Consider the following 14,202-nt stretch of genomic DNA (forward strand, 5'->3'; position numbering starts at 1 on the left):
TTGCTACTTCATAACTGTAGTTCCGCTGTGAGGAATTGTAAATATCCGTCGTGCAGGTTACATGACAGGCAACCCTCAAAAGGGTTGCCGCCCAGAGGCTGAGAATCCCTGGACTGGAGACACTTCTAGCATCTCCATGCCTTCAGAGAAGGCAGCTGATGAGTATGGTGCTAAATAGGACTGAGAAGTGAGCTGGCATGGATGCCAAGCTGCTCAGTGTGTGTGTGTGTACAGACATCTCATGAACCTATCTCCTGCAAAGGGCAAGAGGAGAAAAGTGTTGTTTGGAATTACCTTTCCCACCTGAAAGATACTCATTATTTGCCACATGTTTCTAGCAGTTGGTGAGGTTATAAGTTGTTACAGTGTGTCCCTCTAAAGCTTTGCGATTCCGGCGATCTAAGTCCACGCCCTAAGCGGACACCGACCACAGCCAGAGTCCGACACCAGCGACAGATTTTATTATACGAAGCAGTTTGAGAAAGCTCAGGTGTTGGCTACCATCTTCTCCAGCCGTCTCTGTCCTGTACCCGCAGCTGAAGAGGTGGATTACAGACTACAGCCCAAGTTACATTGCAGTTCCTGTGTACATGATCTTGATTATCTTAAGGGTGTGATTTGGATCTGAATTTTACATAGAAGAGCCCTATGAGGAAAATAAGTTCTGTGACGTCCATGCAACAGCTATCACCAGCCTTACCCAGCTATGAGAAGGGGAACATTTTCTGAGAGCCAGAGCTGAGTGGAATGGGGGGCTAATCACCTGTGCGTGAGCGTGGGAAGGGACTCTAATCCTGTGAGTGGGGAAACTCAAGCCCTCCAGGGGTCCTCTTGTACTAGTTAGGCAGGATATTTAAGATCTTCAGCCAGAAGTCTCATGGTTGCCTAGCAACTGGTACCGTTCTTCAACAAAAATGAACAGTGTTGGGAAGGTGATCCTCCACTTTGCAAATGTAATGACAGAATGCTAAGGAGTTGAGAAAACTCAGCTGGGATTTGTTTCATTCTTCTGATCGGTTTTTGTCCTGGATCCAGAAGGCAAGTTCCTTTTCTTATTTCCCTCAAACCAAATGACGCTTAACTTGAGAAACACCGTCCTCTGGACAGCCAATAACCATTCATCAAGACAAAGATCAGCCATGGGGCCACTGCCATCTTACAGGAGTTGTTTCTTCGTAAGTCAGCCCCACCCTCTGGCAGCCACAGCAGAGCATGGACACCGAAAGCATGCTTTGTCTCCTCACCCAAAGGTACTAAACGAATATGAATGCTCCTGGCACCTATCTACCAAATTCAGTTCTTTGCGCTAGGTGCTCCTCAGTATAAGCATCTCATTCTAAATACAAGATCCCCAAGGTGTCCCTACTTCTGTCTTTAAGGCACATCAACTGCTCTAAGGCTCTCTGCTTATTATGAGTGAGTTAATGATTTTTAAAATTTAAAACAAAGCTTTTCACCAGGGCTTCCCTTCCTAGCCAGTTAGCCCTTAGATACCGAAAGGGTGTGCTAAGGGCCCAGATCAATTCACATTTAGGGGTTCTGGTCATTGGGGTCACACTTGATCATAACTTTCAGCCCCACTCCCTTTTTGGATGTTTCAAAGGCTTCTACAGCCTTCTCCAGAGGGAATCTGTGGGTAACTAGAGGTTTTACATTCAAAGTCTTCGATGCAAGCATGGAAATCGCCATTGGCCACCTGAAAAAGATCACAAGAATTTCATTAGCCTCCAGGAAGAAAGTCAGCTTCCCCCAGAGTACCAAGCCCAGAAACTTCTGCAAGGTCTCTATTACAGAGCAACAGAAGGCCTGTGGCTTGGAATCTGTGGTACAGAGACTATTTTCAGTTGCCGCATCCATGCCTCTATTCCCTCGCTTTGCAGTGTGGCCCCCAAAGCCTAGAAGTTCTTGGGCACGGCACGAAGGCCTAAGTTATACTTTGGAGGCCAGTATGAAAATGCAGTAGGCATCAGGGAGGTAGCCCGGGATGGGTCAAGATAACCCGTTTGCACAGATTAGCAGCACAGCTTGGCAGAGTTTAACACAAAAAGGGCACTCTGCGGAGGCATGGAGCTCTAAGCTGGGAGGGAGAGGCATCCCCAGGGAAGTGTACCCCTCACAGAGCATCCTGGCCGGGGGGGGGGGGGGAGCAGGGCAGTGTGAGTGGGGTGAGTGAAAAGCGACTCTCCCCCAAGACAGGCCCCCTTATTCCCTTTAAAGGGCAGAAGGGGAAGTCATGAGGAAACAAAAAGGAGGAAGGCCTAGGTGATGAGTGGCAGATCCCAATCCCCCCCCTCCCAGGCTGATCCTCCCTCTGAGGAAGAAGTACACGTTCCCTTAGCAGCCCTACCATATCGAGTGCTGGCAGTGTGGTCAAGGAGTGCCCTTCACGAATAAACAGGCAGGGACTCCTGGCCCCGCGAGCTGCGTGGGACCTGCCTTGGCCACGCTGGCACCTTGGGTCACCCTCAACATCATACTCACGTGTTGCAGTATCGAAACACGCCCTTGATATCCACCTCCCGAACAGCTGCATGCACCAGGGGTAAGCTGGTCATCTCAGAGCCCATTCCCACAACCACCAAGGTCCCGCCAGAGCGAGTGGCCTGAGGAGGAAATAAAAACAAGACATATAGAATATACAGGCGGTCCAGAGAACATGATTTGCGCTACAATGCCAAACTCTTCAACACGCCACCGGAACCCAACAGAGCAGCAGGGTTAAAATCCCCCTTTAAAGATCCGGAGATGTAAGAATAGACGCTAGGACAGTCTATCAGGTGGGCATGGGAGCGTACCCTACACCAAGGAAACTGATGCAGGAGGATTGCCAAGTCCAGTGTGGGCTACAGAGTGGGGGCCCAAGTCAGTCAGGGCTACATAGTCAGACTCCCACGTCTCAAAAAAAATCAAGATGAAAATAAGGAACCCTGAGGAAAATAAGGAACTCTGAGCCCATCAGGAGTGAGAAAACAGGAGCTGCCACACAAACACGCTGTTAAACTCTGCGGTTTAAAAACCGCTTCAACCTGGGCTGGGCGCCGTGCTGCACACCTGTGATCCTGGTGCTCAGGGAGGCAGAGGCAGGCAGATCTCTGTGAGTTCCAGAGATCTTCTGTGAGGCCAGCCTAGACTACAAAGTGAGTCCAGGACAGCCGAGGCTACACAGAGAAACCATGTCTTGAAAAAGCAAATAATAACAATAAATTAATTAATAAATAGATACATACATAAATAAACAGCTTCACCCGTGAAGCCTGGCAGGAAGCATTTTATTCTTCACCTCAAAGGTACTGGATATAATGGATTTTGTCTTCCCTAAATATTTATCTGGAAAACCAATCCTCTGCTAATGTTATGAGATTAGACTGCAGTGAATCACTCCTTCCTCCTAGAAGCACGTTAGCAGAGAGAGACTATCTCCATGCCAGGTAATTAATATTAATAATTAATGCCAGGTAAGTAATATCTCCATGTAAGTAATGTCCTGGCCCTATGGTATTCCATGTTCCCAACTGTGAGAAACAGAAAAATGGACAAGTCCGTCCTACAAAATTCCCATGATAGTCAGACATGGCAGCAGCACTTACACCAGAACCATTCTGATAAAGAGCTACAGGAAGGCCCTTCTGAGGGAGGGGTAAGAGATGCCATGGAGAAGGCCTGCAGTGCCCTGCTGAGAGGTGGCATGCCAGGCTGCAGCAGGGTGAGGGCACTCCTGGCGCTGACTCTGAGCAGCTCCATCCTGGGCTTGGCACCTCACTGGTAACAATCACTGTGCTTGGCACTAGTGTGTGCTCAATGAGGCTGTTTTATGTTTTCGTTGAGGTGCAGAATCACTTACAAACTATCCAGGGATGTATGTGTAATGGAAACAATGTCGCTGTCCCTACTGGAGACAGGTGAGAGGTCAAAGCTTTGAGCTGACTCACAGAAAACTCTTGACTGACATTTTCCAAGAAAATGGTTTCCCCTTTGGGAGTTGCCCTCCTTGACAATGAGAAGGAACCCACTGGTTATTCCAAGTAGCAGGGGCCAGCAGTATGCTGACCACAGGCCAATGAATACTCAGATTACCTGACCACTGTGGGTGTGGTTGATATACCAAGAGATTCTATCAGTTCTACCCAGCGGCATCTCCATCTCACAAACAGCACCCAGTCACCGCCCAGGCAGACAGGTGATACATCCATATTTGGTACAGCTGCCTGCTGCCCTCATTGGCAGGATTGCCATACCTTGTGCGGCTCCTGTTATGCAAAATAGCTCCATAACCATGTCAGGAGAGATGTTACTTCATGCCTGAAGAATACCTCAGATCACATTCACCTCTCCACCATCCTCAGGTTGCCTTAGCAACTGGTCTGCACTCTCAACTACTGGAGGTGACATCTCTCCCCAGGTATCAGGGCAGAGGAGGAAAGACAGGCACATCCATTAAGTCTCCCGGCCCTCTGTGGTGTGATGTCACTGGCCTACTAGCCACCCGAAGCTGGTAGACATGCCTTCCTTGCTGTCATAACCTGCAATGCGTCTAAAACAAAGCCTGGCACCAAAGAGGTACCCAAGACACACCATTAGTCATCATCATCATCCTCAGTTATGGGTTATCTTTGCCCTTTCCCACAGGAGACCATTGGCTATGACAGTGGAACAGAAGAGCTGGTTGACTCTAGCAGAAACTCAGGATAGGGCCAAGTGACACTTGCTCATCTCATCCCTCCTGCTACTACCTCTGTGACACTGAGCATCTTGGCAGGATAAAGCATGTCTCTGCAAGGGGTTCAGGCCTGAGGGTGTGCCACGGCAGATAGAGGTTTTGCTTCCTGGAATATCTCACATGCTGCAAAGTGCCCTGTGCGTGAACTGGCTATGACTCAGAAGAAAAGTGGAAGCTCGTGGCCTGTGGGGAAGCATCAAGAAGGCAGAGGCAGGAGCTCCTTCCTCCAGCTCAGGCCCTCCTGTCCTACCACAGTGGCTCCTCTGCTCCTTCCCAGCCAGCGTTTAAGCACTGGGGCCTGCTGGGCTGGGTCCAACTCTTGACCCTGACTCAGGACACTATAACCTGCGGGCTCTGCCGCTGTGTGAACTGATTTCAGGACTAAGGTGCAGACGCGTCAGGCTCACAAAGCGCCCAGAAGAGGTCTGGCTGGCACACTAGACTGCTTGTTTTCCTCCTTCCCTTGTACTTTGCTCTGTCAATGCCACACCCTCCCCCACCCCAACTCCCTCTGTGTTTCCTGTAAGTTGCTAGTGAGGTGAAACCTTGAGGGGTGAATCAGGAATAGACCTCTTATCTGTTCCGACTTCTGGAAGACAGCACCCCAGTTACCACCAACTTTGGCCTTGAAAACTTTACCTCACCTTTGTGACTAACTGAATTAATAACTGTTGCCTTGTATCGAGGACACCAAGACTAGTTTTCCTCAATAAAACGACATAGGAATTTCCCACCCTACGAAGACGTGGTTCCCTGTTTGTCCTCATGATGGTTTTGCCAAGAGCACTGCATGGCGTACAATGGCACAGTGCTAAAGGCAACCCCATCTTGTGTCTGTTTTTCATTATGAGCCAGTGAGGGCTCAGGGCAAGTCCACACAAAAGGCAAGAAATCCAAGAGCAGAGGGCTTAGCCGATCAGCCTGGGGGTCAAACAGCAGCCTGGTGGAGCCTGATGGCTGATCTCCTCACTGCTGCTCTTTTTGCTACTCTTTCCCACCTCCATCCAACCCCCAGGCTGCACCCTCCGCTCACTCACGTAGATGCCCGTCTGGATGGAGGATTCTGCTCCAGTGCACTCAATGGTGACCTCTGGCTTGCCCCCCAGCAGACTTTCCACCTTACTGGCAATCTCCTGAGGGGTCTCCTTGGCAACCTGGATGGTAAAATCAGCTCCAAGTTCCTTGGCTTTGGTCAGCCGAGGGGCAGATAGATCTAAAGGTAAGCAGACGTAATTTCAAGTGCAGAAGCCAGGAAACCAACTAGGAGGAAAAGAAAACGGAAGTACGAGACCTGACGCAGCAATCTCCAGTGCAAGGGGTGAAGCTGCTGAACCCAAAAACCCTCTACCCCTACTGTGTGCTGCACACACATTCATAGACTATGTAGCCTACTGTGTGCTACACACACACACACACACACACACACACATTCATAGCCACCCTTTATTTCCTTACACAGAACACCTCCACCCAGCCCCACACACACTACACAGTTCTACATAGCTACACACCCACACAGGTTCATGCGCGCACACTCACACACATGTATACACTCTCGAACATGGACACACAGACATACACACATGCACCCCCGCAGCATCGCTGCCTTCTAAGCATGGTCAGACCGACCCAGGCTGAGCCTCCTCTTAGCATTAAGAGGGTAGTGTGGGGGACCACATTCTCCTCTCCACAGCAGCTATCTATCCCTTTCACAAAAGTCCTAAGCTGGTCACACCTGGGCAGGCTTTTCGGCTCTAGAACTCAGGAAACAGCAGACAGAAGCTCTTCAGAAACCAGTACCTCAGAAAGTGCTGGGATTTTTCCCAAAGGTTCACACAAAGGTTTGCTCTGCGGCATGGAGCTCTGAGGTAGTACAGTCTTTAAAAGGTGGGACTCAGGGGCTGGAGAGATGGCTCAGGGGTTAAGAGTACTGACTGCTCTTCCGAGAGACCTCAGTTCAATTCCCAGCACGCACACGGCAGCTCACAACTGTCTGTAACTCCTCACACAGACATACACACAGTCAAAACAACAATGTACATTAATTTTTTTTTTTTAAAGAGGTGGGACTGGTGCAAGGAGGTCACTGGGGCTACTGCCCAAGGAAGGGACAAGTTTGGATCTATCTGGTGTTCCTGTTTTCACCACAGGCTGCTGTCATTTGTCACGCCTTCCGAAATGGGGCCAAAATAATGAGGTGGCTCAGTCTTAGACTCCTGTCTTCTGAAACAACCAAGTGAATAACCTCTTTAGAAGTTACCAGACTCGGACATTTCTTTTCTAGGCAACAGAAAAGGGACTAACAGAAGAGAATGAGCCCCACTGCTGCTTTCAAGTCATAAACCCAGCTGTTTCCCTCAAGGAGACTTGGATAGAAGTAAATCTTCTTACGGTGTGGTGGCCACACCTTTGAGCCCAGCACCCAGGAGGCAGAGAAAGGCAGATCCCTGAGTTCAGGGCCAGCCTGGTCTACAGAGTGAGTTCCAGACAGCCAGGGCTACACAGAAAAACCTTGTTCACACAAGGTTTTTGTCTCAAAGGAACAAGGAAGAGAGAGAGAGAGAGAGAGAGAGAGAGAGGAAGAAGAGGAGGAGGAGGAAGGAGGAGGAAGAGGTAGAAGCAGGAGGAGGAAAAGAGGAAGAAGAAGGAGGAGGAGGAGGAGGAGAAGAAGAAGAAAAGAGGAGGAAGAAGAAACCCATCTTACCAGTCACCACCACTTGAGCAGCTCCCATTGCTTTGGCCACAAGCAAAGTGACTATCCCAACTGGCCCTAGAGGAAGCAGAGAGTAGAGAAGTTTACAAACATCAATTTTTCCCTCCCTGACGGGACTGTTTTGTGTGTGTGTGTGTGTGTGTGTGTGTGTGTGTGTGTGTGTGTGTTGTTGTTGTTGTTGTTGTTGTTGTTGTGTTGTTAGGGTCTTTCCAAGTGCCTGGCACACAATAAGATTTTTAAAGCTGTTCATGAATGCAGATGTGAACAAATGAAGGATTGTTCTCTTCATGAAACATGTCCCTAGCAGTAAGTTCCGTTTGATCCCTCATTATTCAGTTAGAAATAGCCTCTTTTCTCTTAGGCACTGCTAAAGAGAGTCCCAAAGAAGCAGAGACTAAGATCTGGCTGTGCTTCTCTGACATCAGGGGAACTCACCACCCCTCCCCAGGGAGAGTCACATTCTTCCTTGAGGCTCCAAGCATCCCTCTTCCTTGAGGTGGGTCCCTGGGTTGGCCCACCCTCCCCTTTGGTATTTGCTTGCTGGATGGCACTGTGGTTTCGGTATAACACAAAGCCTCACAAAACGAAGCAATAAGGAATACTTTTTGAGTTTTCTTTTTGTACACACCCCTCTTGAAAACAACCTTGCGTATTTCCCACAGAAAGCGGAACGCTGGGAAATAATACCTCAAATGTCTGCAGGGAGGCAACGGTACAGCGTCAAAGATTAGGCTGTAACTCTGCAGCTCCTGACATAAAAACACGGAATCATGGTTCTCTTGTTGCACTTATTTGCGGTACGTATGCGTGTGCACACAGGTGCAAGCATGTTCACAGGGCCTCCCTACTTCCTTTGCAGAGGAGAAAGCTATCATTTCTCCAGCGTGACTTGCAAGTTCCAAAAGTTACTCTTCCCTTTACTACCCCAAATATTTTCCTACTTTCTCTCAAGATTTATTTATTACTTAAATGGACAAAGGATTACATTCCCTATGAAACCTAATGCTGGCTCCTACCCTGCTTGTTGACCTTTACTTGGTTTTTGTTTTTGTTTTGTTCTGTTTTGTTTTGTTTGAGATAGGGTCTCACTGTGTAGCCCGGGCTGGCCTGGAATACACAGAAATTCTCCTACCTCAGCCTCCCAGGTGCTGAGAAGCAGATGTGTGCCACGACATCCACCTTAGACATGTTTTCTGTTTAGCCAAGGGCTGATCACTGAGCGAGGCACTGTAACCCTCTTCTACCCAGAAGGCGGCTAGAATCAAACCAGCTCTTGGAGAGGGAATGAGATGGGGGAGGGACCTCCACATCGCTGACCAGTGAACCCACAGCCACAAGCCCCGTTTCTTACCAGCTCCACACACGAGGACCTTGTTCCCCAGAGAAACTGAACCTCGACGGCAGGCATAGATCCCCACAGACAGAGGCTCAATCAGGGCTCCTTCTTCAAAGGTGACACTGTCAGGAAGCCTGAGAAGTAAGCCAACATCCATGGTTAGGGTCTTCGACTTCCTCAGTGCTGACGACGTTATCAATACTACACTGTCATAGTGTGGTAATAATACTGCAGTCCTGCCATTGGTACTACACTGTGTTTGCCTAAGGTACTAGAACAACAAGTAGCATTTAAGCACTGACTTATACATACAGCAACGTGCCAAGCACTTTACATGTATTTGCTCACACTGTTAGAATAGTCCCGTCATAGTTGCTATTACCTCCAGCCTACTGAGAAAGAAATTACGCTGCAAGAGTTCAATGACTTATCTCAGAAGTTCAAAGTGAGGCTCAAAGGGTTTGAATTGAAAGCCAGATATGTTTGCCTCCAAAAGCCATGCCGTTCTGCCCCCAGAAAACTAAAATTTCTTTGATGAAATCACTTCAGAGTTCAGTGAACCTGCTGCCATCTCAGCTGCATCCACAGTCCCATTGGTGTTTGTAGGAGGCTTGGCAGGCTAGAATGCTTTCTCACTCATTATCTTATCTAACCCTCAAGACAACCCTGCCAGTCAGGCTCTATGATCACCTTTATTCTTCAGAGGGTAAAACTAAGCTGTGATAAGACTGCAAGACTCAAGCCAAGGAGCCCTGATTGCCCTCATCCGGCCCACATCAAATGCCTCTTGACACAAGTGGTTCTGAGACTCCTGTTATGTTTCCACTGGTTCCTTGTTATCCAATGTTTACTTGGTTCCCAGAAACACCTACAAATGTGGACACCTTCAAGTTCCCCCCACCCAGAAATTAACAGGGCAGCTGGACTTGTGTTCACCCCAACATCCTCTGGCCACTGTTCCTGTTCATTACAGAACAAACTGCAAGGCCTCTGCATCTCTTGCTTCATGCTCCACACTCTAAGCCATACTCTGATCACCCTATGGGCACATTCTGTATAAGGGGGAAAAAAATGACACAAGGAAGATTGCTAAACTCTCAAAGGCCATCTCTCTCTCTCTCTCTCTCTCTCTCTCTCTCTCTCTCTCTGTCTAACACGACATCCTGCCCCTTCACATTCTCCCAGAGAAAGAAATGGATCTAAGCTGACTGTTCCTCTCCCCTCTCTCCAACCTCTCTGTAGAATAAGAACACCAAAAAGAAGTGAGGTCGGAACACAAGGGGAGGGAGGGACCACAGTCTGAGTGTTCTGTCATTCAGGTCTGTCTCCTCACACCTAGCTGGGAGCCAGGGATCCAGGCAAATGGGCAGAAGACCAGAAGCCCGAGAGCAGCACTGACCACAGGCAGGATAAGGGTTTCCTTCCTGAGCCTTTTGTAACTTACAATCATCAGGACAGGCAACCTTGGGGAGGGGATTTACAATAAGGTTCAGGAGACAGAGAAAATGGTAGAGGAGAGAGCTAAATGCCAGAAGATCTGGGGTAGAAAATGCAGAGGCAGTGGCAGTGTAGGAGTCCTCAGAAACAGGATCAGAGAGGAAGCTGGGGCAGAGCAAAGGCTTAAGGAAGATTTGAAGGAAGGGCAGAAGCCCCTACAGGCTCTCCTCAAATCTGCCAGAACCTCTGATGAGCAGAATATCATTCACCACCACACCCTGTTCACCATTTCACAAACCACTGCCATGCCTATCCCAGACACACCCCCTTCTCAGGCCTCGTCCTAGACCTCTACCCTCAGACCACAAGACTAAGCTAAGGCCTACCTTATCATCCCTGAGCATCTGTCATGTGCTATGCGGAGCACTCAGTATAATCTATAATCTAATCATTGCATTCTTCCAGCTGTTCTGTGAGGGAGACACTACCCTGATTTTAAACCTTAGAGACCTTGGTCAAGGTCACACAGTGAGCCAACCTCAGAGAGCAGGGTTGTGTCTTGAGCTTTACCACTGTGTTCCACGAACGGCTGCTTGAGGCTTGACTTGGCAAAGGAGCCAGAAAAAATGAGCTGATTCAGGAATCCCTTGCTGAAAGGCATATCCAACCCACACAGCTGCTTTCTTCTAGAGCAGTGTTGGATGGGTATTGGCCCATCATCACCCCAAGGCCTCTAGCCTATGTCTCTTCTCTAAGTTTGCAGGGAGAACTAGAAAACTCTCAGCTCTGGGCAGCTGTGGTGTTCGTGTCTGCAACTTGAGCAACGTGGGCAGTCGCAGCAGGATTGCTGTGAGTTTGACATTGGCCAGGAATACATAGTGAGTTACAGGCCAGCCTGGGGTATGTGGTGAGATCTTGTTGAAGGAGGAGGAAGAAGAAACCGAAACAAAAGTGAAAAAAATTTAGAAACAAAACAAAAACCACCTCAATTAGATCCATCAGACCATCCCTGCCCTTGACACATTCCTGTCCCTGTCACATAAGCCCCATACTGGTTGAGAGCTGCCTCTGGGACCAGGCTAGACAGAAGGAAAACACTTGGGTTGGCAAGAGAGGAATGACATGCCAGCAGCCTAGGGTTTCATGGTGAATTATGTTGCATTTTGCTTCTCTTAGACACAGCTTCTCAACCCAAGACTGTTCCAGGCATGGGAAGGGCGGTTTGCACTGTGGCTGTGCTCTGTGCCTGAGTTCATTAGCTTTCTTCTGCTTCAGTTAAGGCTGGCATACAGCTGCAGCAATGGTTCCCATCCCATTGTTATCCATTATTAGTTAGGCAGCAAAGCCTGATTATATACAAGCACAAATATGGAGTAATAATTATGACTTCCCATGCATTGCCTAATTTAGTCTTCTGCTGGCTAACAGAAGCAGAAGGTCAAATCATCTCCTCCAAGTCACAAGGAGGGAATGGACCTAGCATGCCAGGACTCAGGTCCTGATCCACACTCAGGCTTCTCAGGAAAAGGCTCTAAAGTGTTGTCATTGGTGCTGGTTGATGCAGAGGCCTCTTTTGTTATAGTTAATCCTCCTGCTCCTCCTCCTCTTCTTTCTCTTCCTCTTCCTCATCGCCATCCTCTCTTTCTCTCTGAGACAGGGTCTCAATATGCAACTCTGGCAGGCCTGTACTACCTACATGGACCAAGCCTGCCTCTGTATTCAGAGTGTTGGTATAAAAAGGGTGTGATACCACACCTAACCATAATTTTCCTCTCTGTGGCTGCAGGGAAATAAAGAGTTAGTTATGACAAGTTCTGTTCAGAATAGATGCAAGAGGTGGCGATTTTGGCGATGATTTTCTGTTACTGCTCCAGGTACTGGGAAGTTGAGATGAAAGATGAGACTCAGGCAGGCTGCCTTCCCTCAAAGCCACCAAGAAGGGAAGGGCTGCCTTTAATGCCTTGTATTTAAAGTTAAGGCTGAGCTGGGTGTGGTGGCCCATGAAACAGGCAGATCTGAGTCTTAAGTTACTTACCCTGGTTTATATGTCTCTGTGAGTTTGAGGCTAGTCAGGACTCCATAGCGAATCTCATCTCTTCCCCTTCTCATATATATGTATCCTTGTATGTATCCTTGTGTGTGTGTGTGTGTGATTGTGTGTGTGTGTGTGTGTGTGTTTGTGTGTATGTGTGTGTTAAAGAAGATGCTTGTTGTGAGGAACTAGAAGGAAAATCTAACCAATGGAAAAGGACTCCCAAGGGAGTCCAGCGAGCTTAGGCACTAACTTGTAGCAGAAATCAGCATTGTGCTTGTAGAAGCGGCAGAGGTTTCCGTCATCGGGGGGCGTGGCACAGAAGAAGATAGTCGGCGTCAGGTTGTATCTGCCGATCTTGCAGAATTCATCTATTTCTCTGGGAACCCCAGGCTCGATAGCCACCCGATCACCTGGAGAGGAGAACACAGAGGATGCCGCATCTAAGAACAGAGGCAGAGCCTCACTCCTGCTGGGTCTGGTTCTTCTTTCCAACCTTTGAAAACAAGAGCTCCCTCACGGGCTGAGGCCGGGAGGGGGAGTTCAGCTTAAAGGGCCTCTCCTCTGGGAATCCTGGTGCCTTGGACAAGGCCAGCCTGTTGGGGCCTTCTTTTCTCTCCTCCCTCCCCCCTTCCTCTAACCTCCCCACCCTATCTCACTGAGGCCCATGTCACCCCACAAACCAAGCTGGTCCTCAGCTCTCAGCAACCCTGCCCCTGCTTCAGCTTCCTCGTGCGGGGATAGCGATGTGAGCCACCATGCCCAGCTGTCCCGGTGCTTCTGAAGGAGACATACAACCCAGCAAAGATTCTCACTCTGGGAGCGAGGGCCAGCCCACTCTAGAGGGTTAGCCTGTCTCGTGCTAAACCAGCTTGCCCTGGTCCCCTGGGAAACACAAACCGTTATCTCTCTAAAACGTCCCAGCAGGCTCTCCTGTCTCAACGTGTCACAAAGTGTTATCTGCTACACAGAGGGGGCAAACGTTTCATTCTTCACTTGTGAACATATGGGGCGAGGCCTCTAAAAATAGAATGGCAATTGTAGGAGGAGTTGGGGAGGGGAAACTGTGATCAGAGGATATTGTACGAAATCCCTCCCCCCACAACGGAAAAAAAAAAAAAGACTGTCATGGCCTGGTTCATGTTTTCTAGTTTAGACAATAACTAGGAGTCAAATGATGAGCAGGGTGCTCAGAGGCCAGAAGAGAGTGCTGAATCCCCTGGAAGAGGAGTTACAGACAGTTGTGAGCTGCCATGTGGGTGCTGGGAATTGAACCTAGGTTCTTTGAAAGAGCAGCCAGTGCTCTTAACTGCTGAACCATCTCTCCAGCCCCTCCATCTTTACTAATGAATTTCAAGTAGGCTGCTAATCATTTACTAGAATCTAAACAGTTTATACTTCTTTGTCTAAATTGAATTTAAGTATAACGAACCACTTACATCTTCCGTGATTCATTAGATGAATTTGATAGACATATTCTCCTCGGGGAGGAAAACTTTCATCAAGACTAAGAACAGTGCTGTTGTCTCAGAAGCTTCATCCTTGTGTCCATTCGTAGGCAGCTTCCATCCTGACCCCTAAGACACCTGATATTTTGAGTTTGTTTGACATAGATTAGCACTTCTGGTTATACAATATTAAAAATGACAACCACCCTATCAGTGGACTGGGGGAGGGGCACGGGCGGAGAGGAGGGAGGGCGGGTGGGATTGGTAGGGGAGATACAAAGTGAATAAACTGTAATTAATAAAAATCGTAATAATAAAGAAAAAATGGCAATCACATGGCGTGTGCTCTGTATCTGGCTTTTCATTAAGTTTTTTGGTTGATGCATGTTACAATTGTTTATTCCTCTTTGTGACTGAATGGCAGTCCATCCTGTGAGTATAGCACAGAGAGTTTGTTGGTGGACAACTGGCTATTTCTTGTTTTCCAGACAATGTCTATGAGTATCTTGACTCCTCATT

At 48.4% G+C, this 14,202-nt stretch overlaps 1 protein-coding gene across 2 annotated transcripts in view; it reads right to left on the bottom strand.

Moving 5' to 3' along the window:
• Positions 1 to 439: 439 nt before the first annotated feature.
• Positions 440 to 14,202, bottom strand: part of Sord (sorbitol dehydrogenase) — a 29,119-nt gene continuing 15,356 nt past the window's right edge. For both annotated transcript variants that reach the window (XM_055623722.1, XM_055623656.1), the window contains 6 exons: positions 12,489 to 12,648; positions 8,782 to 8,900; positions 7,422 to 7,487; positions 5,755 to 5,930; positions 2,482 to 2,603; positions 440 to 1,696 (listed from right to left, as the gene is read on the bottom strand). In XM_055623722.1, coding sequence (XP_055479697.1) covers positions 1,531 to 1,696; positions 2,482 to 2,603; positions 5,755 to 5,930; positions 7,422 to 7,487; positions 8,782 to 8,900; positions 12,489 to 12,648 — 809 coding nt within the window. In that variant the 3' untranslated portion in view covers positions 440 to 1,530. The remainder of the gene's footprint in view (positions 1,697 to 2,481; positions 2,604 to 5,754; positions 5,931 to 7,421; positions 7,488 to 8,781; positions 8,901 to 12,488; positions 12,649 to 14,202) is intronic.

Source organism: Psammomys obesus, unplaced genomic scaffold (assembly GCF_907164565.1).
Source record: "Psammomys obesus unplaced genomic scaffold, mPsaObe1.curated_primary_1811, whole genome shotgun sequence".
NCBI classification, from domain to species: domain Eukaryota; kingdom Metazoa; phylum Chordata; class Mammalia; order Rodentia; family Muridae; genus Psammomys; species Psammomys obesus.